This window comes from Xenopus tropicalis, chromosome 10 (genome assembly GCF_000004195.4).
Source record: "Xenopus tropicalis strain Nigerian chromosome 10, UCB_Xtro_10.0, whole genome shotgun sequence".
NCBI lineage: Eukaryota > Metazoa > Chordata > Amphibia > Anura > Pipidae > Xenopus > Xenopus tropicalis.
This window is the reverse complement of record NC_030686.2, coordinates 27,493,807-27,521,175: the sequence shown is the minus strand read 5'-3', so window position 1 is coordinate 27,521,175 and position 27,369 is coordinate 27,493,807. Positions and strand designations below refer to the sequence as shown.

The 27,369-nt window shown below is 38.6% G+C and overlaps 1 protein-coding gene across 2 annotated transcripts in view; it reads left to right on the top strand.

Moving 5' to 3' along the window:
* ccdc57 (coiled-coil domain containing 57) overlaps positions 1–27,369 on the top strand; it is a 43,629-nt gene that overhangs the window by 3,472 nt on the left and 12,788 nt on the right. For both annotated transcript variants that reach the window (XM_031894665.1, XM_031894666.1), the window contains exons 3-15: positions 2,852–2,960; positions 4,403–4,504; positions 9,393–9,550; positions 10,129–10,203; positions 10,804–11,004; positions 12,521–12,679; positions 18,992–19,154; positions 19,632–19,766; positions 20,931–21,138; positions 22,363–22,530; positions 23,868–23,968; positions 25,223–25,436; positions 27,106–27,212. In XM_031894665.1, coding sequence (XP_031750525.1) covers positions 2,852–2,960; positions 4,403–4,504; positions 9,393–9,550; positions 10,129–10,203; positions 10,804–11,004; positions 12,521–12,679; positions 18,992–19,154; positions 19,632–19,766; positions 20,931–21,138; positions 22,363–22,530; positions 23,868–23,968; positions 25,223–25,436; positions 27,106–27,212 — 1,900 coding nt within the window. The remainder of the gene's footprint in view (positions 1–2,851; positions 2,961–4,402; positions 4,505–9,392; positions 9,551–10,128; positions 10,204–10,803; positions 11,005–12,520; positions 12,680–18,991; positions 19,155–19,631; positions 19,767–20,930; positions 21,139–22,362; positions 22,531–23,867; positions 23,969–25,222; positions 25,437–27,105; positions 27,213–27,369) is intronic.

The following is a 27,369-nucleotide window of genomic DNA, read 5'->3' as shown; positions in this document are numbered from 1 at the left end:
GTATTTAATTAGACCTTTCTGATAAAGCTTACTTAGTTTTTACCTTGCCTTCTCCTTTAAACAAAAACTTAATTCCTAGGATGAAAGTTTCCTTACATCACTATTATTTCTGGGACATAAATTTCATACCATTGCTAATTTTTTATTGGCTGGAAGATACACAGCAAGCAAAGCAGCACCGCATAGCCTTAAAAGTAAAATGCCTGAATATTTAAAAAGCAAAATGTGTGCAACCTATTGGTGTGCAAAGAACCCTCACATTTTGGAAATATATTTTTATAGTCGGTTGCCTTTTTACTGCCAACAGGTTAATTCTGACACTTAAAGGGCATCTATGACCTCTATATTGTTTTTCCCACCAAAAGGGTGGGCTAATAGAATTAGCACTCCAGTTGGGGGAAACATAAGTTTTTTTTAAGAAAACCTCACCGGGCCGGGAGGGAGCTTCCAGTGTGGGTGGCCAAGTTGGTAGGCGTGTATAATAAGGAGTCGCGCTGGTACAACCTATATTGTCAGTGCATCAGGTGTTAGAATCCTTTCCGGGCCAAGGTGAAGTAATGAGCAAATATAAATAAAAATCAGTGGCTGGCCGTTGGAGGGGTAGACAAGAAGAGGCAATGCTGACTGCGCCCCCTATGTTTAGCGCCCTAAGCAGCTGCCTCTTCTGCCTACCCCTAGTTCTGGCCCTGTGCTTGTGTCCCAACATGGCTGCCCCCCCATGGGCTCCCTCCTGGTGTGCTCAGCACTGGCGGGGGCAGTTATTTTTTTTGGAGTGTGGGCTCTATTAGCCTGCACCTCTGGTGGGAGAAACAATATAGGGTGCCCTTTAAATCTTATTAACTTACTACAGTAAGTAGCCAGCTCAGGATTTTGTTCTTGACTAGGGTTGCCACCTGTCCAGTTTTGCCCCGGTTTTTGGAAGGGCTGTCCGGGTCTAAACTGCCTGCCTGGTTTTCCCAATTTAGAAAATTGGCCAATCGTCGTTCGCCACATCATAGTCCCGCCGATGTAACATTATGTCCCCGCCCCTATGATATCACACCCCGCCCACTGACACCACATCTCAGCCCCCCCACCCAAATTTACGGCCATGGAAAAGTGACAACCCTATTCTTGACTGGAACTGCAGGCTCATTTTTAATTGACGCTGGTGTTGTATTAAACGGTTTCAGAGGATAGAATCTGACTTATGTGCTGTACTCTCCCATTTAGGGTTGCATCAGATTTGGGTTTATGTACAATATTTTACTAATCTTATTTTAGGATAGATATTTTTATGCCAGTATAGAAGATTCTTTTGATATATGATGCAATGTTTCTGGTCATTGCCATCACAAGGATAGGCAACTTTTGACTTTCTCTTTGTGATATTATACCACCTCTAACTCAGGTAGGATGTTACACTATTACACTAATACTTTAATTTTTTTTTATTACTATGCTATTATTTGGCAACTTTCACACTAGTAAATTTCTCAGCAAAATAATAGCTGTAACTTTTCTCACCTGCATTTGCCTACAATCCTTTTCCATTGTGGAACTGGCAAACCTGCATGATTGTTGCATGGCAATGTACTTATCTGTGTTTTAAGGTCACAGCTGTTCAGCTGCAGCATTTATGTGGTAATTTCAGTTGACTACAATACAAAGTGACTGGACTACTGTTTCCAATGTCCAGCTCCTCTGGTATCCAAATAGTGGCCTAGTGTAAAGGTCCCCATACACTGGCCGATAGTAGCCGCCGATATCGGTCCCTTGGACCGATTTGGCAGCTAATCGGTCCGTGTATGGGAACTTCCGACGGACCTTCCCGACCGATATCTGGCCTGAAATCGGCCAGATCTCGATCGGGCAGGTTAGAAAATCTAGTCTGATCGAGGACCGCATCGGCTCGTTGATGTGGTCCCCGGACCAACTTTACCTATGCCCGTCATTATAATTCGATCGTTTGGCCCCAGGGCCAAACGATCGAATTACCCTGGATTCTCCCGATATCGCCCACCTGTAGGTGGGGGATATCGGGAGAAGATCCGCTCACTTGGCGACATCGCCAATGTATGGGGACTTTAAGATTAGCAACCTGTTTAATCCAGACATTATAATATGAACCAGATTAAAGCATCTGGATTTATTTGTCCATTTTTTTCAGATGAAGGGGCTAGAATGAAAAAGCTCAGGTATTTATTTTGGAACGGTCACACTTTAGTTTTACTTTTTTGAGGCTGAATTACTCTGCCCTGCATAATGTGTTTTGCTAATAATCAGTAAGCACAAACATCGTTATACTGTGCATCATTGCCCTCCACATTAACACAGTAATACAACTGCAGTGGGTATAGTGAACAAGGATTAGAGGACCAGTAATATGGTCCGATTGCCATCTATGAGTCTGTTTTTTTAACTAGCGGATATTTTCTATTTTCAACCTATGTTACTATTGTTTCCTCAACTCAGAGTGCCCTGATTGGTGCCCTTTAAAGGAGAAGGAAAGGCAAAGTCACTTGGGGGTGCCAAAATGTTAGCCGACTTCTTCTGTTAAAGTTCGGCTTTTCACTCGCGTGCAGTGAACCAGGAAGAAGGAAACGCTGGCAGCTACCCCGGGCTGGTACTGTTCTCTCTGAACAGGGGCACCAGCCCGGGGTAAAGGGTAAGCTATTGAAGTCACTTGGGGGTGCCTAACATTTTGGCACCCCCAAGTGACTTTGCCTTTCCTTCTCCTTTAAAGGGCACCAATCAGGGCACTCTGAGTTGAGGAAACAATAAAACAAATAAAACATAAAAATGAAATTATATAACTGCAGTAACTCTTTCCAGAAGCATGTAAACCTATTACCAATAAATACTCTTTCAGCTCTAAAAACGCCGAAATTGATCACTGTCGAGAGGGGTATGAGAAAGTCAAATGCCAACTGGAGAGGAAAATTGTGGACGTGCAAAGTGATCTGGATTTACAAAAACAGGTGAGATGATCATAGGAACTAGTTAATAACCTGTTTAATTTGTGGGATAAGGAGATATTAAGCATTTTGAAATGTGACATGCCCCTGTACCCTTAAATGATTCTGTTCAATTGTGTGTAACACAGGGGAATGCTGTTATGCTATCTCTCTGTACTGGTCATGAGCAAACCCTGTGGGCTTACATTGCCTGGAATATGGCCCTACTGGTTTTGTAAAAGCTCTATATAAAAGCACACTCTCTACAAGGTGCTTGCCAGCATATACAGTATGCACAATACAGTATATAGTCTTGTGTTCTGGCAGACGTGTAACATTCGCCCCCCGGATTTTGTTGAACTGGAACTACCAGACAGGAGATGTGGTTTAATCGAATTGTTTTATGTGCCATTATAGGAAGGTCCTTTTCTATGAGTAAGATTTCAGCGTGTTTCTAAGGGGAAGATTTATAAAATCATAAATTCAATTTACCCCTAAAATCACCAATATTTTGGTATAAAATTAATAAAATAGCTAAACCTTTGAAAGGCATAAGTCTTACAGATTTGCCTTTTGCAAATAAATTTCACATACAAAAGCTCAGCTGCATCAATAGAGCGCTGCCTATGTTAGGCCACACTCTAGAGGGGTGGGTGGCATGTAGGAGTCTCCCTTTCTATCTCCTAGCCGTTACTTAATGGCTAGGGGACAGCATTCAGACACACAAGGTAGGAAGCCTTCACCTTCTGATGCTGCAATCTGCGACCTGGCAAATGTACATGACTCCTTACTGCTCTGCTTTTAATTACTGCACTTGAAGATCTTTTCTTCCCTATATTAATGGATTTGTGTTACGTTCTTCTTTTTATATGAGTTTTGAATTACCAGAATTATATTCCAGGTAGTGCATAACTTTAATATAGAGCAGAACAGCTGGATGTAGTGGTACACATATTTCATTGTTTGGTATTGATCTCAGCTTGCCAATTTTAGCTGCTTGCATAACTGCCCAGTCAATCATCCATACTGAAAGGGTAAACTGTGCAGCTGCTAGTGACCTGCAAATCAGTTTGGCAAGGGCTCTAAACAGGGACACCGACACATAGCAAATGCAAAAATTTAGACAGCACAGAGTGGATCCAATAGTAACCATTTAAACTTGAGGTGCTGAATTAAGGTCAGCTTCCCTGGTGGAAGACACGGACTGCAAGTCTAAAAGGACATGAGTAGCAGTCTCTTCCTATGTCCTTCTGTCATATAATACATTATCATGTTTTTGTATGCACATCTGTGAGTTCACAAAGCTATAACCTAATAGCATTTTTTTCTGTACACCTTCTAAATTAATGTTTTCCAAATGAGCTGAAAATTCAGGGACACCTCTAGCATATACAGCTAAGTGGGCTGAACTGATTGCAGTTTAATTCAAATGATCTTGATCTTCAAGTGAATTCATTTTTTTGTAGGAGTTGATGCTGGAATTTAATACCGAAATGAAAAAGCGGGAGCATGAGTTTCGCTTACAGCTGGATGAAATGAGTACAGTGGTTCTGTCCCATGAACTTAAGGTATGCTTTGCAGAGAACCTTTTAGAACATTGATGGAGGTACCGCATTAACTAGCTGATAAAGTCCCTGATTCAACGGTAAAATTCACACACCCCAAAGGTTGCCACACACAGGCAGATTTCAGCTTCCGATTCGGGTCCTTTAGACCAATTCAGCAGCTTATCTGCCAGTGTATGTGGGCTCCCGACAGGCCTACCCAACTGATATCTGGCCTAAAATTGGGCAGATTTAATCAGATTGGGGACCGCATTAGCTCGTTGATGTGGTCCTCAGTCCAACAACCCACATACCCCCCATTTTAAATCGATTGTTTGGTCCTAGGGCCAAAAATTGAATTAGCCCGATATCGCTCGCCTTAGGTGGGCATATCGTGAAGGATCTGCTTTTCTGGCGACCTCACCAAGCAGTTGGATCTTAATGTGTATGTCCACTTTAAAGCCCATTAATTGTTGTTTGAACTGTAAAGCTCTTCAGTGCTGGATATGCTGGGTGCTTTTCACGGAAGTACATGGGATTGTTTAGGCACTAAGATAATTTAAACACTATAACACTATAAATAAGATAACACTATTACTAGTAAGTAAATAACAAGACATACAAGAAATAGAAATGGTACAATTGCTGCTAATCTTTAGGGGTTACTTTATAGCCAAACCTTTTTTGTATAATAGAAAAACTTTATTATTATCAAAATTAATAATAGTAACCTGCTCCCTGCCATATAGCCCAGTATTGACATTTAATCCCTTAAAACCTTTTTTAGACTGCTGCATCCTGGAGGATTTATACAATTTTAGAAGGCTAGGGTGGCATTAAGTAAACATATGACAGGGGTAAAATCAGCATTGCTCCTTGAAGATGCTAGTATCCAGGGATTCCAAATAAGTTCTATGTGGCATATTTTTCAAATAAATAAAAAAGTTTACCACAGTTAATTACAAGTATGGGATTAATGTTCTGGAACCCCGTTATCCAGAAAGAAAGGCCATCTTCTTTACAGTATCTCCCTTAGAGTTCTCTGTAATAATATAACAGAACAATGTACTTGGCTGCATAAATATAAATCCATATTCGTTGAGTGCAATACTGTTAATGTTTGAATGTTTTTAGCAGAATTAAGGTATTTAGATCCAAATTATGGAAAGACCCCTTATTCAAAAAACATTTAGGTCCCAAGCATTCTGGATATCCCATTTGTGCCTGTCCCATCCTGGACAGGTAGGTTGTGGAACAGGTACCATTATGGTAAATGGGAGTGGTCTGAAGGAACTGTGTTGACAAGTTTTATTGGCCCATTTATGGCAAGTTTAAAACCTAGCTAGGGCATCTATACCTTTGTCCATGTTACCCTGTGAGATTGTGTTTTGAAGTGGTGCTATAATACAGACACTATGGAGCTCGGCACCCAAATTTAGTACATTTTTATTTATCTTTTTTTTTAATTCATAGATCCTTTATGGTTACCACTAACTGTTGGTTTTCTAGTCAAGCAAGTGCATGTGCTTATGCCCTGCCATGCACTGCTATACATAGAGATAGGCCACCAGGTTTGGACTGGGATTTAAAATAGGCCCCGGCATTCCAAGTACACAGAGGCACAAAAAGCCACCCACAGGCCCAATTAATGGTGACAGTCTATGACATCTTACAGCAGCCCCTCCACATAGGTATACATATGTGCATCTATTTAGGGGGCTATGCTATAAGCCTGTTGAACCACCATACCTTATGGATAAATTAAAAAAAAAATTGATATTGCAAAATATAATAAAAAACTCAAGATGATTTTTTATGAATAGCTTTATTCTAACTTCAAGTGAAATGTACAGTTTTATATACAGTTTAGATAAAGGAAATCATTTAAACAAATAAGAATAATTTGTTTAAACAGTATTGTGAGGGAGCACAGGTAATGGATCATGTACATATACATACAGACAAATGTCTTATTCACATCCCAGTCTGCTTGCTAAATTGCCAAGATCTAGTAATTCACACATGTAATGAATTTAGCTAGGGAGTGTCTCTTGTTTACAAATATATGTGTGTTTAGATGTCTTGTCCAGAATAATCTTTTATGTTGTATGCACCACATTCATTTTGTTTTGTAAACATGTGGATCATAGTAAACATACCACAACACAGGTGCAAAGGATTTTTAGGTTGCCTTTTTTTGTCTTAATGCTCTTTATTTTTGTTTTGATTGGAAAGGGGAAAATACAACAAAACAGTTATTTTTTTTCAACTTTGTATTGTAAATATCAGTACAGTAAACCACCCACCCTTGAATTTATCTCAGTTTGTTGTCACAGCATTAAACTCTTAATTAAAGATGTAGGGCTGCATGACATTTTTGTAAAGTTAATTAGGAAACTTAACTTAATTTTATATTTAATTATTGTTTTTAATTCTTGCCAGTTCTATATTCTTTTGTGTTACTAAGAAAGGTTCATGTCCATCCATGTTGAATCTATAATGCATCAGGATAGGTAAAAGTTATTTGTATATATTATTGCTATTAAAAGCAGTGGTTGTCCGTTTCTGTTCTCTGCCCTTGTGGGTCTGGCTTTTGAAACAATGTAACACAAACCAGCAGATGGACAGACCCATACTAGCTGGAGGAGACTGGCTTTTGCAACATAGATTAAAAAGTCAGATGCTGCTCTCAATAACTTTTTTAAATAAATTCATATTGCAAAGTTGCTTGGAATAATGTTTTCTTTTATTAGGCAAATTATTTGCATGGAAATCTACGCTGCTACATACCACGAGTGATTAGTTGCTCTGAATCTGGGATTTATATATTTATCCCAATAAGTTATATCTGATTAATAGATTTAGCTGGATCTGTTTTAGTTTTCCTTTTTCAGTAATGTAGGTCTATGCACTCTCTGTAATTTAGGCATATAGGCAGGGGTTTGGAGTCTGAAATATTTTAGAAGCTTTGGAAGCCTGGAGAAGTCAGCACCGTATGATTTATATTTTCACCACTTTTATTGTCTCTATGTTTGCAAGAAGACATCTGTTTCTAGCTATTTATGTAATGTAAAAAGTATGAATGCACAATTGAATCTATGCTTTTCTCCTGTGCACCACTTGACGGTAAGTACAGGTATAGGATCCGTTATACGGAAACCCGTTATCCAGAAAGTTCTGAATTATGGAAAGGCCATCTCACATAGACTCAATTTTAAACAAATTATTCTAATTTTTAGAAATTATTTCCTTTTTCTCTCTGATTATGAAACAGTACCTGTACTTGATCCAATCTAAGATATAACTAATCCTTATTGGAAGCAAAACAATCCTATTGGGTTTATTTAATGTTTAAATGATTTTTTAGTAAACTTAAAGCATGGAGATCCAAACAGTGGAAAGATCCCTTATCCGGAACACCCCTGGTCCCAAGCATTCTGGATAACAGATCCCATACCTGTATTTGTAAAATTGCTGTAGAAAGAAGCTGGTTGTTAAGTGACTTTTAACATTGTGTCTGTGAGTATATAGGTGAGAGGGGGAGCACCTCAGTGGACCCTTACTTGCAAAACTTTACTCACTTTCCCTGCAAGTTGGTAACAGCTATCTTGGAATCCTACATTTAGTTACTTGTTGAAACACTATGGGAGTTTTCCCTTGTGCACTGTCTTATTATTTTTAAGATTTAGTGCTTGGTGTGTATGAATACAACAGTGTATCATACACTACTGAGAGCTGCCTGTCTTTTGGAATTCAGGACGAAACCAATATTTTTTCCTTTAGTTTATAGTTCAGAATTAACAATAACATGACTTTATTTGTGCCATGATAATATGTTTTTCTGGTACGTTAGGGTATAAGCCTAAGTATGATAGATTGCAAAAGAGATATAAATATTCTCCAACCATTGGAAACTAAAATATGTCCTTTCACTGTGTTATCCGTGACACTATTACATTATTTTTAGTTTAGGGCCCAGTATGGAGGGTCAGCCCTCTGCCAATATTTTATTAAAATAGAATACGGACGCAGCAGAGTGTAAGTAAACATACATTATTTCAGGGGCACACCCTTTCATCAAGCATGCACTCCAAACACAAATCAAGGTGTTTCATTACCCATGGCCCTGTTTCTGGTGCTTGGCCTCAGTGGAGCCCTAAGTTGCCTACTCCTGTGCCTCACCTTTTAAGGTGGGCTCCACAGAATCTCCCTGACACTAGTTGGCCTGACTGCTCAAGAATATAGATGGGCATGCAACACTACTGAGGTATGTTTTCTTAGGTTCTTGGCATCACATTTTGCTCCAGGTTACATAAGTTAAAAGGGCCTCTTATTCTTAAATCCTCTCAGGACAAACAAACCCCTTCCCTTGGGTGGTACTGGAAAACCTGTTCCTAGAACCTTCCTTACTATAGGAATTCCTTATAAACACTGTCCTTTGTGACCAAAATGTTAGTAGATCTTTAAAGCATTACAATTAGCTATTAAACTCCTCTTACTGAATGCCAAAATGAACCCGGTGTTCTTCACTTTCAGCTTCAGATGATTAATGAAGGAATAATGCCCTTTACTAAACAGGGCAAAATAGTGAGAATTACTTCCTGGTTCTTTAATCAAACTTTGGAGGAGAATGTCATAAACCAGAAATGCATCAATATTAACCCTGTACACCGGGTTAAGATCTGTAGGAGGTGTCGGTTAACATCAAAATATTTTTTGTTGGGTGTGGTGTAATATCTATAGGATTTGAAGCACAATGTATTGAATGGAAAGGGATTTGTCTTGATATGGTGCAATAAATCAGACAATATAAAGAAACTCTGACTTGTACTCTACATAATTACATGTTTATAAGACTAGCCTAGTATGAAAGATCTATCATATATTCATGTATTTTTATTTATTTTATTAGGTGAAGTTACTGACAAAAGAATTATCTATACTGCGGGAAAAAGAACTACAACTATTGGAATCTCTCCAGCAAGCTGAGTTAGCCAGTGAGAAACTTCAGGAGGCTCTGAACCAGAAAGAATGGGAATTAAAGAATTTATCAGCTGTAAAAGATGCCCGGTTGGTATAAACAGGGCTCCAGAGCACCTCGGCCAGCACTGCATACACAGGCGCAGCCCTTAACATTCATTCAGGGAGGGGATATTGCACCTCTGTCATGGTGCAGTATGAGCAAAAACAAAAAAAAAACCTTTTTATATAATTTTTTTTATCCAGCATCTGCAAATACACGTATTGGCAGCAACAGGCTTATTTTATGAAAGAGGTTCTCATTGGCACTTGCAGTGCCAATGGAATATGGGCACAACAGTCCTGTTGGAACTCTCTATACTGTGCCTCTGTAAACATCATTTTGCTCAGTTTCCTTCTTTCAAATTTCCCCAATCCATAGTTAGCGCACCGTCCCGCATTGTATGCATACTGCAATGGGCACTTGCAATGCCATACAGTATCCCATGATTGTGCAACACTATCAGAGGGTCACCCGCTAGCTCAGATAGCAGTATAGATGTTCAGTATAGACTGCACAACATTATAAAGTGGGAATTTGTGATGCACCCTGTGATCCTTCCCTGTCATATATTTGCTTTTACGCTAAACTACAATACACTAAAGTTATTTTTATATATTTATTTCAGAATAAAAGAGTTAGAAGATAAACTTCAAGACCTGCAGCTTCGACAGAAGAAAGAAGAAGAAACTTTTCAAAGAAAGTAAGTGTGCCCTATTTTATTTTATAAGCCAAAACTAATCTGTAATAATGCCATCTACCCAAAAACTATCTGCTCTGTAATCTCATATCTATAGGTGCTGAACTTTTCAGCTAGATGCCACTGACATACTGGCTGGCATAGAGAGGTTGTAGAACAGCTTTCCTCACCCTCCTACTGGTGGATACACCACATACTATACTTTTTAGTACACTGCTGCAGTAATATTCTCAAGGGAAAGAGTGTTTCCTAGTCTTTACAACACAGCTCTGAATTTGTAAATGGTCTATATTGCATGTACACACTCTCTCTCTCTCTCTCTCTCTCTCTCTCTCTCTCGTATATTATATTAGGAGCTAATTAACCAGCCCAATATATTTTTGGAGTGTGAGAGTAAACCAGAGCAACTGCAGAGCATGGGGAGAAATTAAGAACTCCTTGTAGATGTACTGGGACTCGCAGTGGTAACCATTGCAACACCATTCTGCTTTATTCAAAGTTTGTAAGTGTGCACTAATTGTGATTTGTGCAATGGTTTCACAGTTTGTGCATCCACAGCTTAGGGGAAACGTTGACTGTGTGTTCATAATACTTTGTATTTAGATATGAGCGGTTGGATCACTTTGCACGAGAGAAGGAGTCATCTCTGATATCCATGAAGGAGGCACATGTGGAACAAGTGCAGCACCTTGAGAAACAAATAAAGGAGCTGCATATGTGTACAGAAACCTTACAGATGGAGAATCGCCGGGCACAAAGTACTCAACAAGAGCTCCTGCTAGAGAAAGAAGCAATGATTGAAAAGTAAGTAATAGATTGGCTTTTGTTTTTTTGCTTTCTATTCCAAAATTGCCATTCATGACAGCTTTGTTCACTCCTCCAATATGTCCAGTGACTGGCAGATTGTCAACATCAAAACTGCAGTCCCACCCTGCACTGATATTTCAGGATAAGACTATTAAATGCTGAAAAAGGTCACCTAAGAGGGTTGATTGTAACACAAGCTTGTGAGTATAGCTTTATCAGTTGTTTCCAGAAGCACTTTGTAGTCTATGGGGTTGTACTGACAGATTCATTGTGTTAAAAGAGAACTAAAGCTGAACCAAGAAGTAAGGTAGAAATGCTACACATAATATTTTAAGATTTTGTACCAGACCAAGACAACCACAGGAATATGAAGAAAATTGTATGTACACCCCTGTACAAAGCTTTTAATGGGGTTGTGGCCAATCTTATATATATATATATATATTAGATTACACTGAGCACAAAATCCAAAATGATGAGACATTGTGACAACTTTGAAGGCCTGGATCATTACCGTTATCAAGATCCTGAACCATTAGGCTGGTACTTAGTGGTACTGGTAGTAGTGCTGCACGCAGCAAGCCACAATTCATATAGTAATGACCAGTATGCCTGAATACTGACCCCCAGCTCTAGCCTTAACTTGATCCCCAAAGCTGCTAAATTCTTATAATTGCTATAAAATGATGTGGAATTTTAAGTAATCTCACATGACATAGCTCTTACAACTGAGCATGAATCAGCATATTAGGGTTCCAAATGAAGAGGTATAACTCAATACACATTTTATATGTACAGGTATGGGAACTGTTACCCAGAATGCTTGGGTCCTGGAGTTTTCTGGATAAGGGATCTTCCCGTAATTTGGATCTCCATACCTTACATCTGCTAAAAATCGTTTAAATATTGAATAAACCCAATAGGCTTGTTTTGCCTCCGATAAAGATTAATTACATCTTAGTTGGGATTAAGTACAAGGTACTGTTTTATAATTATGGAGAAAAAATAAATAATTTTCAGAAATTAGAATTATTTGCTTATAATGGAGTCTATGGGAGACAGCCTTTCCATAATTCAGAACATTCTGGATAATGGGTTTCTGGATAATGGATCCCATACCTGTATTTACTCTTCATGAAAACAAAATGGAGGAATATGCAACCTCTAAGAACAAAAGCTTCAAAAGCACCAAATGTGGTGCTATTTTTGAAGTCCTTGGGGAGTCCTCTGCTTAGACATGATCATAGCTCAAATTTATATAAAAATAAAGCTACAAACTGAACCCTTATACATTAATGTTAAGTTATAGATATACCTTGTGTATAGATTTTTGTATGGCTCTTTATTTCTTTTTGAGAATTAAGAGGGTAATCAAAGAAAAGCCAACAAAATCATATTTATTTCAACTACAGAAGATATATGGATGTCAGCTGATTAAAATAAAGGTAACATTACAACAGTTAAACACAATATTAACATAGTAACATTAAACAATTATTTTTTTTTTTAACAGACTAAAGCAAGAAGTTGACACAGTGAAGAATGGCTGGGATTCTTACATCACCCAGATATCAAAAGAATCTGTTACGAAGGACCTACAGATTCAGGCCCTAAAAGAGGATGAGGAAAAACTGAAAGCTCAGATAACAAGATGCCAAAAGGACATAGAAAAGTAAGTGAAAACCTATGTTACATATTTGTTTCGTTTCCATTCCTAGGCTTCAAGCTTGTACGTATAGATTGACCTTTCATATCCTATTCTCTTGGTTACACATATTCTGGATGATTAATGATGTCAGACTGAGTCGCTTTGCATAATGAAACATTGTTGAAAATGAACACCCTGATAATATAATAGTATCATATGAAATGACAGTGCAAATTATGTTGAAGTGGACAATTAGCTATTTATAACAACACTAAATAGCAATACTTATGTATAGGTTGTTTTAACATCTGTGTGCTAGTGCTAAATATAATCCTTTAATCTGCATATGTTACTGTGAATTAGCAAATCTTTCAATCTGTTTACAGTAAACCACATACCGTAAATGACAACAGTTTCTAAACAGACCGTCTTTCCTTGAAGCAGCTATATTTTATATTAAAGCTATGTTATACTAACCAGTGATAGTTTTAGTAAACAAGTACATGCTTTCTTACCTTTATGATATATTGTGTCTTGAATACCATTTCTGCCAATGATGCTGACTGCACAGTTGGCATTGCAACCTGGAACCTTATCACTGCTGCTCTGGAGGCCGGGGCACCACTAATTACTACTCTCTAAATGTCAGCCACTTGCCCCTGGAAAGAGACTATGTTTGTTGAATGACAAGTATAATAAAAATAGAAACCAACACAGAAGTTAAATCTGAGATTTTGTTGTTTCTAAAGTAAATTAAGTCAGATTTTTAATACAATATTATTAGTAAATGTATGTGTGTATATTTGTATAGTGCTTCTTATGTACACAATGCTGTACAGCAGAACAATATTGTAAAAACAAGCAAGGGGTTATAAAAGATAAATACAAATAAATAAGTACAGTTGCATTAAAGATCTCATAGATCTAAGTGACAAAGGGACAAGAGGATAGACGTCCCTGTCCCATAGAGCTTACAATCTAAATGGGAGAGTAACTTACAGACACAAATAGGAGGATATTTTGCTACAGGTTACAGTGGGTGACACTGCAAAATGTGCCAGTTCCCACTGCCCCAAGACGTAGTCTTTGAGAATAGTTCTGAAGATACTGAGGGATGATCCTCTCCGGAGGAAATTAGGAAATCAGCATTCCAAATATAAGAAGCATCAAGGCAGAAAGGTTTAAGATGGGAAACAGCAGTAGTAGCTGCAGAATATGTCGGCGCTTTATAAATAAATGTTAATAATAATAATAATAGTAGGGGGTGCAACCGAGTGATATAGGTCTTAACATTTGTCACAGGAGCTCCTCATGTTGGATTCTGTTATAACTGTCGAGGACAGTGCACATAGTGTACAGTGTATTCTAAGCAGCAGTTGAGAAGCTGAGCTTAAGGGTCATTACAAATTATCAAGCAGAAAATGAGGTTTGTCTGTCATATAAGCTGATGCTACAGGGTTAATTATTTAATTCTGATGCAGTTTGCCCTGGTTTTAGAGCTGCCATGTAATGTGAACCTGAATGAATTACTAATCAGTCTTTTACTGTTACATTTATATTCTATTTATGCAGTGTATTTTGAGTCGGTCCCTAAGCTCAGTAACTGAAAGCTGCACAGAGAATGTGCCGTGAATCAGCAGAAAATAAGATGGGGAGCTATGGGGCATCTTTGGAGGCACAGATCTTCCCTGCTAAAGGGCTGTGGTTGCTTTGTGCTGGTATAAAAGCCCAAAGCATTATATGCAACATTTTTACCCTACTTTATTAGTTAGGCTTTAGTTCTCCTTTAATCCAGTATAGCTACATGCATGCTTTTTTTTAGATCTGTACCAGCTGCTTATGAGCTATATTCTGGGAAAAGAAAGAGAAAGATTGCCAGCGCTCAGTTGGCCTTTAAAAATATGTTTTACAAAAAAGATCTGTACCAACTGCTTTTGAATTGTATCCAAGAAATAACTCATTATTCTAGCTCTTGGTAAAAAATACAATAACCTGACTGTTCCTATAATAACTGTTCCTATGGGGGTGGCATAATGACCTTTCCCCACCTTGGCCACCCTGACTTTGTTGATGGTAGTTTGCCTAACAAAGAATCACTTAGTATCTCTTCTGGTTAGCAGACTATGTAGAAAAACATTTGATGCTCATAGTGAAATCACCTTTTGCCCAGTCTATAGATGTTTGTGTTGCCCCCAACAGTATATCATGAGTTTTTAATAAAAAACCTGATTATATGCAGTTCAATTCCCCATTTGCTTTAAGGTGGCCATATACGGTCAGATTTAAGATTCAAGTTCTTTAGACCGATTTGGCAGCTTATTTGCCCATGTACAGGTCCCGATTTAAACATTGAAATTCCAGCTCTTTAAGTTATCAGGAGCAGCTTTCTTAACTCGCCTCATGGCAGCAGTGCCCTTGCCCTTAGGTGGGTATATCAGGAGAAGATCCACTCATTAGGTGACCTCGTCAAACGACTGGATCTTAATATGTATGGCCACCTTTACTTGCCTTTCCCGCAGGGAAATAGGGTGCAGGGGTTGTTTTGCACTGAGGTTATCAAAGGTTAGACAAACAAAACATAAAATATCCCTGCACAATGCTTCCCTCACATTCAAAAGTAGGGATTGTTTCCCCTGTAGTGCAGCCAGCAGCCGTTTCAGACTGGTTTTTGCAGCGGTCAGAACAAGTAAAGCAAAGGGAGAATTGAACTGTCTACAATCAGGTTTTGTTTTTTAAAAACAGCACAGATTTTTTTTTTAATAAAAGTATATTGGAAAAAGGTTTCTTTTAATAATTAAGGAAACTGAAAAAGGGATTTCATTTTTTGCCTTTAATTTCTTTTCAGTATCAAACTAGTGCGATCCTTTAAATGAGTTAATAACGCCATCTACTGGTTGCTTAAACCCACAATATAAATTATTATATGGGATATTTATTTAGCCCAAATGTACTTGCCAAAAGTTAGCCAATACATCCTTTTCTATTAATTGCAGTCTGCAAATCTTTATATCACATTATATTATTTTACTTTATTTTATTACTTTATTTTTTTAACAGTGCAATTTTACTGAACAATAAAGTTAAAGACGATGTAGTACATAACAAGCAAGGCCGTACATTGATATAGTAATGGCATATTACAGTTATAGTTTTGTTGTTCCAAACATTAACCAAAAAGATGGAAGAGAACAGGGATAATGGGGGGAGGGGGACAATATATCCAATATATATCCAGCAGATTTTTATGCATGTAGGTTGACAATAGCACTTTTACAATCAATATGATAAAATTAAAGTAACAGGTTGCAGACAGCGACGTGACCGTTTCCAGTCTGGGCACTGCACCGGTTAAGCATTCAGCCTTGGAACCCAAACTTTCTCAAATTTGCCAGGGCATCCCCGTCTAGCATAGATACGTTTGTAAAGTGGAATGATCTGATCAACCTGTGTTTGCCATCAAGTTAAAGAAGGTGGGTGTTGTGCTTTACATTGCATGACAATTCACATTTTAGCTGTGACGATGAGTATTGCTAGGAGAGTTCTCAAAGCTCTAGTAGGGGCCACTATTGTAACCTGGTTGTATGATAGTGGTAAGATGTTCACAAATGGATTCCCAGAAGGTTTGTATCTTATAGCAGGTCCATACCATGTGGATAAAATCAGCAGGTGTGTGGTGGCATCTTGGACATCCTTCAGAATGTGATAAGATCTTACACAATCAGGAGGGAGTGAGACAGATTCTATGCAGGAATTTGAATTTGAATTAGTTTGTCTCTGGCCCCAACCACATACAGGTATAGGAAGCATTATCCAGAATGCTTGGGACCTAGGGTATATTGGATAAGGGGTTTTTCCATAGTTGGGATCAAGTACAGGGTACTGTTTTATTATTACAGTAAATAGGAAGTCCATTTTAAAAATCTGAATTATTTGATTAAAATGGAGTGTGTGGGAGATGGCATTTCCATAATTCGTAGCTTTAGGGATAATGGGTTTCCAGATAATGGATCCCATACCTGTTTTCGTATTGGGAGTCTAGTATGTCAGCCCAGTCATGTAGTGACTGTGGGAATATCTGAGGGAATATCTTGTGACCATTCTATGGGTAAGTTGGTTATAATCAGTTAGCTGTAGAATTTAAAAAGAGGTTTGGTAAGCCGTGGGCTGTGGGCACTTTTTTCCAAGTACCTAGGTGCTGTGTCAAGAACATGTCCTTGGATTTGTGAATAAGAGCATGTCTAAATAGCATGTTGTTTGGCAACTGAAGTTTGTCCCTGAGGTGTTGGAAATCCGATAGTAAGGTGCTAGTAGCAACATTTTTAATATCGTAGTTGGCTCACATGTGAGGATCTGGAATGGTTTGCAGTTAAGGGATGTTTGGGCTGTGCCACTATGGGGTGCAAGAGGAGAGCTGATTTGAGGGTGTGGGGAATACATGGAGAGCTGTGCACTAGACTTGCTCTAATTCTTACATTAGGGGGGTTGTTTTAGAAGTATAGCTCCATCCTCTATATAATATGTTTTTTAATCCTTAATTTGACCCCATATTGCAAGTTTCTAGTGTGGTGGTTGGGTTATGCCGTCTAGGGGAGGCCCATCACCAAGCCACTGCCAATCTAGCTGCTAAATAGTATAGAAACATTTTGGGTGCTGCCAGCCCCCCCACTGTCTGCGGGGAGTTGCAGTTTAGCTGAACTAACTCTGGGGGAGAAGGACCCCCAGTATAATTGGGTTATTAGGCCCACTGTAGGTCTGTGCAAGATTGGGTGTTGCTGGGATTTATGGGAAAAAGTGTGGATTTGGCCCAGTTAATTTGGAGACCGAGTAGCTGGTGTGGGTGTTTATTATTGTTAAGGTGAATCTAGGTCTGTGGTGGAGTTGGCCAAGTCATCTGCAAAGAGTGGCAGCTTTTCAACCTGGGTTTCAAGTTTGAGACCTTTATATTTGGAGTTTCATGTATTAAACACACTAGGGGCTCCATGGCAATGGCAAATAATGGGTGACAGAGGGCCCCTGTCTAGTGCCCCTGGACAGAGAAATCTGAGGACACAGTTTTATTGATTTTAAAACAAGCTTTAGGTGCACTGTATAAAGCCTTTGTACACTTCATAAAGCTTGTCTGAAAACCTAGGTGTTGCATAGTGGTCCAGAGATGAAGCCACTCTACAGAATCAAAGGCTTTTTCTTTATCTAAAGCCGCTATGACCCTTTCCCTGAAACTGACCTGTTTACATAGCAAATAATTCACTCTACCATTTAAAAATGTATTCTTAAACCAACAAATGTATTTTTTTAGCTGTAATATTGGTGTGTAGGCTCCATCTCAGTGCATTGTGCGTGAGTTTGAGCTTTCAGAAAGAACCAGCGCTACACAGTAGAACTGCTTTCAGATAACCTATTGTTTCTCTTACTGCCATGTAAGTGGAGGAGTCCCAAGCTGGACTTGGATTTCTTACTATTGAGTGCTATTCTGATACCTACTGGGAGCTGCTATCTTGCTCCCTTCCCATTGTTCTGCTGATCGGCTGCTGGGAGGGGGGCACCACTTCAACTTGCAGCTCCGCAGTAAAGTGGGACTGAAGTTTATCAGAGCACAGGTCACATGGCTATGGCACCCTGGGAAATACAGAATATAGCTAGCCCCATGTGAAATTTCAAAATTAAATATAAAAAAAAATCTGTTTTTGTTTTTGAAAAATTGATTTCAATGCCGGATTCTGCTGAAGAAGCTCTAGTAACTAATGCGTTTTGAAAAAAAAAGTTTTCCTGTGATAGTATTCCTTTAAGGACACTGGGTCCACAGGCATTCACAGAAATAAAACTCAGTGTCGTAAAACATGGTACAAATACTGTATACTATACAGGTATGGGACCTGTAGAATGCTCCGGACCTGGGGTTTTCCCAATAAGGGATCTTTCCGTAATTTGGATCTCCATAACTTAAATCTGCTAAAAATAATTTAAATATTGAATAAACCCAATAGAATTGTTTTGCCTGCAATAAGGATCAATTATATCTTAGTTGGGATCAAGTACAAGGTACTGTTTTATTATGACAGGGAAAAAGGAAATCATTTTTTAAAATTAGAATTATTTGCTTATAATGGAGTCTATGGGAGATGGCCTTTCTGTAATTCGGATAACGGGTTTCTGGATAACGGGTGTCCGGATAACGGATCCCATACCTGTACTACTTACAAGCTATGACCATCAGATTCCAGTGGGTTCAGATTCCAGTTGTTCCAGAATCCAGATTCATTGTTTTCTAACCTTGAACCCAAATGCAGTATTGTCTTACCCTTATTAGGTTATTATGGCAGTACTGTGCACCAACAGGTACCAGCAGCAGTTGGTAAATGCAGTGGAGATAGAGCGCAACTTGGAAGAGGCAAGAGTACAGGCTGAGTTGGACTGGCAGAAACGCTGTGAGCTAGTGGAAAAAACACAGTATCAACACTCTGAGGAACTGATCGAAAGCCTTATTAAAGCCAAAGACCAGGTAAGTGCTAGGAGAACATAGGCCACTCATTAATAACATTTTACATCCCAATTGCATATATGCAGCCAACAACTCTGAGGCTAGTTAGACTTACTGTATAAAAAATCCCTCTATTTAGAATTTTTATATCTGTATATTAGCACCTTGCAGTTCTGCGGATCCTTCACTTCTGCACGGACCCTGTGCTATGTGGGTGTGAGGTCAGTGAACAACCCCTTAAAGAGCCACATGTCAGGAATAGCTATATGTTCAGACAACAAGGACATGTGGCATGATCAAGTTAAGCTAGTGGTTTCTAAACCTAAAGGGATTTCAAGCAGTAGAAGGTGTAGGACTAGTGCTACTGTACTGTACAACTTGTACTGTACTGAAACTAATTTTGATTGTTTATCCAACTATGAGAAAGTATTTGTAGAGTTTTATTACTAGTCCAATCCTTGGACTATAATAGAATGAATAATAAAACATTTTTTAAAGGCAGTCGCTGAACTTAAAGAGAAAGAACGTAAAATGAATAAGCTGGAACTGCTGGTGTCCACTTTATCATGGGAGAGGGACAAGGCTGTAAACTTCCTGAAGAACTATGGAGCAAAGCTGGACATGGGAGAGAAGGTACGTGTGTATAGTTTGTAAGAAACAAGAAGCATAAAGACTCTGGGACAATAATGGACATAAAATCCTTTTGATGGCCAGAATAGACTTCTCTTAGAAATATCAACAGGAGCTGGCCTTATCAAAACTCCCATACACTAAATATATTACATAGTAAAGAAAATGAGAGAAATCTGTTTGAATATACCCTTATGTATATACTGTCAAAGTAGAAAGCAGCTATGCTACATCCAGCTGGTCCCTGCTCAGGGTAACAACTCACTCCTGCAACCTTTGCCATGTGAAGACTGCTGTTCCACAGTCCAAACTACCCACCCACACATCACATTTTGTAAATCCCTATGGAATAGGAATATTCTATGGAACATAGGGCTTACCATTTGTAGTGAGCACCAGCAATATCAGCCTGTCTGATTAATTGCTGATGAGAGTATTGTCAAAATAATGCATCCATTCTAATGTCACATTTCCAAGTAATTTGATCTGCTATGCAGGAAAACTTAACTTAATCAAGTAGGCACTCACAGTAACCACTTCACTGCTTGTTTCCCTTGGCCAATAACTTGAAATCTACCTAATTAAAATATAATGTACTGTTGATCTGTACTGGTAAAAGTTGCATGCTTGCTTAAGAAACACTACTACAGTTAATATACATAAGCTGCTGTGTAGCCAAGAGGGCAGCCATTCAATCTGGAAAAAGGAGAAAAGGCACAGGTGACATAGCAGATAACAGATTAAACACCATTGTATTCTACAGGACTTATCTGTTATCTGCTATGTCACCTGTGCCCTTTCTCCTTTTTTCAGCTTGAATGGCTGCCCCCATGGCTACACAGCAGGGTATTTATAGAAACTATAGAAGAGTTTCGGAAACAAACACACCAGTTTTACCAGTGCAGGGCAACAGTACATTATATTTTAATTACTTTAAAACACTTTCATTTTTGGTGTTACTGTTCCTTTAAGTTTAAGTTTTCTTTGCTTCCCTACCAGTCTTCTTTGTCTGGCCCATAATTTGGGAAACACTATGTAATTAGTTATAATATCAGCAGACTTTTATAGGTCACATTCTAGGAACTGCACACAAAATCTGTAGGTGCCAATTTACCTTTTTTTTTTATAAACCACAAACCAGCGAAACTTGTGTCGGTCTGTTAACAGGTGTACCTTGTTGAAGCTGTACAGGAGTTCCAGAAACAGTATCCTTCTGATAAGATACAGAAATTGCAGGAACAAAATGCTGAGTTGAAGAATGTGATTGGCCAGATGAGGAAAGAGATGGAGTCTGCATCTGAACAGATTATGCCTCCAGCCCATGATACACCAGGAGCTTCTGGCACTAACAAATCGGGTGCTGTATTCACACCAGGTGAGACTCACAAATAACAGTGCAGGTATGGGATCCCTTATCCGGAAACCCGTAATCCAGAAAGTTCAAATTACAGAAAGGCCGTCTCTCATAGACTCCATTATATAGCAAATAATTCTAATTTTTAAAAATGATTTCTTTCTGTAATTATAAAACAGTACCTTGTACTAAATTCTAACTAAGATAGAATTGATCCTTATTGGAGGCAAAACAATCCTATTGGGTTTATTCAATATTTGAATGAATGATTTTTAGTAGACTTATGGAGATCCAAATTACGGAAAGATCCCTTATCCAGAAAACCCCAGGTCCCAAGCATTCTGGATAACAGGTCCCATACCTGTATGCCTTTGAAAGCATTCTAATGCTTTATAGACTCTCAACCATACCAAACAGGTCACTTATAAATTATACCCCGCCCCCCCCCCCCCCCCAAACAAAGAATCAACCAACCTAAGATAAGTTATAAATCTTAAACTATGGATATAAAACCAAGATCCTCAAAGGCCACAGAAAAAAAGCAGTCTGCAAAAACACAATCTCTTTTTTTTTCAGTAAAATCAAACCAACAAAAAGATGCAGAACAATCATAATGAAACTTAATGTGAAAGACACATACTTAGATTCTTCAGTACAAATCCCCTTCTGCATTAAGTTGAAGTTATGTTTAAAGACTGTTTTGCCTTTAATTTCTTTCTTGTGGGAGATGTAAGTTTTTGGTTGAGATATGTCTGTTGTCACTCTAAAGTGTCTATTGTGGGTTTCACAAGCTTACACAGGGAGGGTCCTACAAATGAAAACTGAAATGGCTAGCAGGTTTTCTAACATATAACGTGGTATAACATGGCTACAAAATAATTTTGAGATCAAAACCATTACCTGCAGTGAACTTGACCCAATACCCCACCAGCTTCAATATCCTGGGGGGTATGGGACCCTATCAGCCAAAGACTACATGAACATGCCAATGTATATCAAGACAGCATTTGTTTTTATCCAACAACATTTTTTAAGGTTCCAATTAACGATTCACCATGCAGGACATGAACAATATAGGTGGATATATGGAGTTATATTAAGAAACTGGTGGACATTGGTTTTGGGTGTAATTAAATTAGGGTCATTTGAGACATGTTGCATTGTGGCCTGTGGCCCATGGCCATCTAACTATGCCATATTTTGTTTTTTAAAGAAACCAATATGACATTTTTTTTTTTTTTACAGACTATGTTCAGTCTCTTGAAGATGAAATCAGAACCCTAAAGCAGAAGATCAGGATTATAGAAGAAAGGTTACAGGATGAATCGGGTCTCAAGGAAGACATGGATGTGCCGGTACCAGCACCAGCAGTTCTTTCTGAGAATGCAGAAACACAGTACTACAAAACCACTGGTAACAAAGAATTCCATCATCACAAATATTTTTTCAACCAATAATCATTTACAGTGCTATGGTTTTCTAGCAGTTAAGCATTTTACTCTCTTAGAATAGATGTGGCATACTATAAAAGATAGTCTTTTAGATACCAAGCATTGCCTGCACGGATGCCATTGGGTTCTTTGAACAGCAGTATTAGCAACACTAAGGGGCACATTTACTAACCCACGAATCTGAATCGGAAAAATTCCGATTGGAAAACGAACATTTTGTGACTTTTTCGTATTTTTTGCAATTTTTCGGCGCCTTTACGACTTTTCGGAAATTGTCGCGACTTTTTCGTTACCAATACGATTTGCGCAAAAAAACGCGAGTTTTTCATAGCCATTACGATTCGCTCGTATCTTGTCGCGACTTTTTCGTATTGAGCGCTCGTAAGCGGCGGGCGAAACTTTCAGACTTAGCATGATTTTGGAAGCCTCCCATAGGACTCAATGGCACCCTGCAGCTCCAACCTGGCCCAAGAAAAGTCACCATACTGAAGCTTGAATGAATCCGAATCTTTCGTACTCGGCGCGAAGGCTACGAAAAAGTCAAGTAGTAACGCTACGAAAAAATCGCCAGATTTTGCGCAACATTCGGAATGGCAACGAAAAAGTCGCAACAATTTTCCGAAAAATCGCCAAATACCGATCATTACGAAAAAAACGCAATCGGACGCATTCGGCCCATTCGTGAGTAAGTAAATGTGCCCCTTAGTTTGGATAAGCGGTATAATGTTTTCAAGAAAACTCAGAAAGTCCAGTTGCTTTAGTGTAACACACATGTAGACCTAAATGCAACTTGTTAAATGACCAGTAACTGCTCCCCTTTGCTTCCTGCTGTTTTGATTGTTCGGTTTTCATGGCATGAAAATGCTCTGGCAACAAAACATGCGGGATCACCTCTCCATCATTCCTATCACCTCTTCATTCATTCCTCCACCCATGATTAGCACTTGAAAATGCAGTTTCAAGGACTAACTTTCTGTCCTATAAGTGTAGCCACGGGTGCAATCAATTACCACAAGAATAAGGAGGGGACAATTACAATAATTTTGTTGGCCACCTACAAGTAGAAACAAACCCTTGGCTGACAAACCTTGTGGAATCACTCCGTGTGACTTTACCAAAGTAAACTTTGGTTTAGGGTTGTATTTTGGGGCACTTAAATGTATGGAAATATAAACAAATATATTCATACCCTGTTCGTGTTAGATTCACATTGGATTATTTGATTGCTTTTTGAGGCCCATTTTGGTTTGTGCAGCTGCCCTGGTTACAGGGAACAGATTTATACTTTTGTCTTTTTAGGACCCTTGAGAGCTGACAAAGTGGCTTCTGTTGAAACTACAAAGAGACTGGATGCAGAAGCTGCTCATTTGGACTCCATGGTTTCACAGCTCACACAGAAAGTAAGATTTTTTTAGCTCTGCATGTAAAAAACTTGATTTGTACTCTGCCACTGCAAGATTTTGACAACTGCTTAGCTTTAAATCTTCACTGTCAGAATATATGGAATTGCTTTGCACTTGTCCTTTGACTTCTCCATGTGTTGTGCACCAATTTTCTAGGTGTCATTATTCTTTTATTACTTAATTTTTCCACCTCCCAACCCGTAGGTAAAACAGAAGTAGGTAGTACTGAGTACAGCAAAATACAAAGCATGCCTTAAGCCATCCAGATTATCCATATGCAGGTATCCGTATGCTGTACATGCAACTATGTTGCCAGTAAATCTTAGGCAGCATTAGATTTGACACAGAACACTTGCTTCTACGAGGAGCAGATATGCCACAGATATACCAATATATTTTGGTAATAGTGTAGCCCCTAATATTAGATGAAAAATATGGAGAACTATCTGTGTTTAGATGGGGGCCCAGATTTAACTGACTATTAACTACTTAGGGCTTTAACTCAAATCTGGTATTTCACCTTATGGAAGTCAAACAACCCCTTTAACACACATTCTGCCTTAATACTGAAGTGCAGACAATATTACTAGGTAGGCTTTGGTATAGTTTGTTGAAAACAAAGGGCACCCTGTTTTACTTTTTTGGCAAAGCATGAGAAACAGGTCCATATGACTTTAACTAATATATTATTATAAATGCAAAATATATTTGGTAAAAAGCCAAAAACTATCAAGCCATGCAGATTATCTACCTAGCTTACCTGTTTGAGACAACTCAGATTCCCAATCACTAAAAAGCTAAATAACCCCAGCATACTAGTCATATTATGAATGTGTAACTGGAGCACCCCCTTCTGTTCCTTCATGGCAAGAGCAGGACAGAATGGCAAAAGGTTACTGGTTCAATAAGTAGCTACAGATACTGCTTAGTTCTATAGCTTGAATACAAGTATTCTTGTGTTATCTTCAATAAACACATGAATTAAAAAAAAATCTAAATATTGTGTCATTAATTTTTAGCCCTTCTTCTTCTAAAATTAACATTGTCTTTTAATCCTGACCCGGTCACTCGTGTACAATATTCTTTTTCCCTTACAGACAGTGTCTAACATGGCTGTGTAAACCTTTTGTTACCCCACTCTGCCATATATTATACTTAGTTATGGATATAAGTGTAGCTGAGACAGTCAGTCATGCATGTTTAAAATGTTCTTAGTTGTATTTTTAGAATAAATATTTTGCTTAATTTCAGAATGCCACAATAGAACAGCTTTCTAAGGAAATTCAGACTCTTCAACATCAGCTAAGTTGTAAAATGCCAGAGGATGTTTGCCCAGAAACCCATGTTTACATGCTTAATAACAAACTGGGAGAAGCTGCAATGAAAATTTCTCAGCTCAGCCTAGAGAAACAGCAGCTGATTGATATGGGGAACAGACTACGAGCAGAACTTGCATCTATTGAAGGTAAGAAACTTCGTGGCCACTTAAGAAATAATTTAAAAGGAACCTGTCACCCTAAAAAATAAATCTAAATCCTTTTCTGTCATGTTAGTTGAGCAAAATAAACTTTACTTTACACTATATCAATTATTTAAATGTTGTTTCCTCCAGTCTTGAAATTCACAGTCACAGCAGGCAGAGAGGTGGCATTTTGTGGGCACTGTTATTAAGACAAGCTTTTCATCATGCCAAAATATTGTTTATGCACCAGAATGGGGGAACCTAATGCCCATGTCAATACATAGGCTACACAAGTATAGACTGTAAGGAGGGCGGGGAATGCGACAAAAATGGAAAGTAATTTACTGTCCCAAAACCGGGGCAGGCAGTAATATATGATTGACAGCTCAGACTTTTAAATACATTTATAACAAATATAGATGTTAGAATAAATAAAGAACTTGGGTTTCGCGTTTAATTTGCTAAGGACTTTTACTAAACAGGTTTTTATATATGGGTGACAGGTCCCCTTTAAGGCTTAAAGATCTGGTTAAAAAATATCAGGCTTATCTACCATTCCCATTACAGAATATTTGATCTACTTTGCTATTTACCACCTACAATATCCAATCACATTGAATAACTTTCAGCAGTACTGTCCAACTTTGCAAGTAGCCGTTTATCCAAAAAAATATATATAGTTGGTTTAGATTATATTGAATTATCATTTGATCTAACCAACATATAGAGCCTGTGGACAGATCACAAAAGATGTCATTGAGGGCGGTATCCAACATGGTCAGCTGGATATCCCTGACTTTCTATAGTTTCTGTTTTCCCTTATACATCCATACCAGTCTCTGCATTCATGAATATTAGGTGGTATATACACTGGTAGACACTGGGGTAACTAAAAGGGAAGCCGGAGGCTCAGACCATGGGTTCTGCTTCCTCTAGTTTGGAAGTAAGTTTAAAAAATAGTTTAAAAAATCCCCCCTCCCCAGCTGCAGAAGGGAAGCAGGGACACATGTAGACAGGGGGTGGACGGGATACAGGCAGTGAGCTTGGGGGGTAAAGCACTGAACAGCCATGCACCGGGCCCCTCTGAGAGACCACGCAGGGGGGCCCGGGACCGACTTGTTACACTGCTGCTGGTAGATACTGGTTCCTGACCTCCCTTCCCTCACAATTCACCTTTATTTATAAAGCTACTAGCAATGCTGTAAACCTACTAGCAATGCTGTATAATGTTACAGTACACACAGGGAAGACAACATTATAAAAAATATTAGTAAATAAATGAGTATACAGCAAACAAGTGCCACATGGTAAAATGTACAGTGGTATGAAGTCCCTGCCCCGTAGAGCTTACAGTCTAAATTGGTAGTTAACATACAAGCACAAAAGGTGGGATGTGTGTTTTCTTTGAGCAGATATGGAGAGTAATCATTTTGGAGAAATTCAGGGATAAAATTCCAGAGGTTAAGATGAGAGATAACACTTTGTGTGGATTGTATAAAAAGATGGGGTGAGGGGTGTCTTTGGACAAAGGGCAACTTGTTTAATGACCTGGACAAATAATAACATTTGATCTATGCTTTGCCACAGGCTCCTCCATAAAATAAAACTGCTGATCAGTTACATTTGCTGAAGAAGCCAATTAATTTATTTTTGTCCATTATTTCCATTATAGTCCATAAGCCTGATGTTACTGTCCAGTCAGCTTCCAACACACAAGTGAATAGAGTGCAAAATCACCTCTCAGCCCTGGAAAATCTTCAGTACAACCTAACATCCCAGGTATGTATTATCAGATTATAGAGTGTGGAACATCAGAAGAAATATGTAATATGAGCTCTATAAGCCTTTTAAGTTGCCACCAAATGTGGCTATCTTACTAGCCTCTGTTAATGCAAGTGACAGTTACATCTTCATTGAGATTCTGGCTTGAATGGGC